At 56.6% G+C, this 1173-nt stretch overlaps 1 protein-coding gene across 1 annotated transcript in view; it reads left to right on the top strand.

Annotated features, from left to right (window-relative positions):
* The first annotated feature begins 70 nt into the window (after positions 1 to 70).
* The window catches only part of CKAP4 (cytoskeleton associated protein 4), an 11518-nt gene continuing 10415 nt past the window's right edge, over positions 71 to 1173 (top strand). Inside the window, exon 1 of the mRNA XM_019543899.1 lies at positions 71 to 96. Coding sequence (XP_019399444.1) covers positions 71 to 96 — 26 coding nt within the window. The remainder of the gene's footprint in view (positions 97 to 1173) is intronic.

Genomic DNA, 1173 nt, shown 5'->3' with positions numbered 1-1173 from the left:
CCCAGCTGACTTCCTGCCCTTTGGGCAGGGGGCTGGACTCGATGATCTCCCGAGGTCCCTTCCAGCCCTAATGTCTATGAAAATCTATGATGCAAAGTAAGAGTCCAGGCGTTTCTTGAACATCCATGGTACAAGAAAGTTAGGGTTGTACAAACAACCGTATGCATGTGTAAGTATTTGGCCCCCTCATGTATGTGCTTTATGATGCAGTCTTTATTTAGATAACTGCGAGCTAATTTTTGCTACAGGTAACTTGCTTCACTCAGTGCTCTTTCCCCCTCCGGTTTGGCAACACTTCTTTTTCTATTCTAAACAAACTGTTCCCTCTACCTCCTCCCCACTGCCTGGGTGCCAGCTGGGGGGTCATTGACAGCAATGGCGAGTGGCCCAAGCATAAGAACCGTAAGAAAGAAGCTGCTACAGGTGGCAGCTGGGTAGATCACTTGTGAGGAAGGGCCTGCTCAGCCTGGGTCACCCTGGACTGGGACTTGCTTGAGACTGGCTGTTTGATTGGCATGCTGAAGCTGGGAGGAGGTGGCGCACACTTGGTGTGGACTGAATCTGGAGAATTTAGGAGCCAGCTTGACAAGAGCCTAGTAAGCACATATGCAGCGAGATTTCTTAGAGGTTCGCAGCTTGGTCGCATGATCCAGTTTTCACAGGGATGACAAAGTCACATTCCTGACACCGGACCAGCGCCGGATTAACGCACAGGCAAACTAGGCACGTGCCTAGGGCCCTGAGCTGGGGAAACCTTCCTTCCGCAGCGGTACAGCTCAGCAATATTTGTACAGGGAGGGAGGATAAGTCAGAGCTGCTTCTCCTTCCCTCAGCCCCATTACCCCAGGCCTGCAAGGAATTTAAGGGTGCGGTGAGGAACGGCTGGAGCTGTGTTCACATCTCTTGCTTGGGGCTGAGGGGAGATGTGGGAGTCCTCCAGGCCTGGGAGGAGAGGAACTCGGGGGGCTGCAAGCCGAGCCTGTGGCGGGGATGGGGTTGGGGAAGCGCCTTAATGGCCTGGGGGGAGCGTGCTGAGGGCGGAGGGGAGCGAAGCTGGACCCAGCCGCCACAGCTCCCCCCAGCGGGCAGCGAGGCCGCTCCCGGGGCCTGGAGCCGGCCACGCTGTCACGGCAGGGGGAGGCGGGCAGAGGCGAGAGGAGGAGCGGAGCCAGC

The sequence above is a fragment of the Crocodylus porosus genome, unplaced genomic scaffold (genome assembly GCF_001723895.1).
Source record: "Crocodylus porosus isolate Cpor-Errol unplaced genomic scaffold, CroPor_comp1, whole genome shotgun sequence".
Lineage (NCBI taxonomy): Eukaryota > Metazoa > Chordata > Crocodylia > Crocodylidae > Crocodylus > Crocodylus porosus.
The sequence above is the reverse complement of the archived record's forward strand: the minus strand, read 5'-3'. Positions and strand labels throughout refer to the sequence as shown.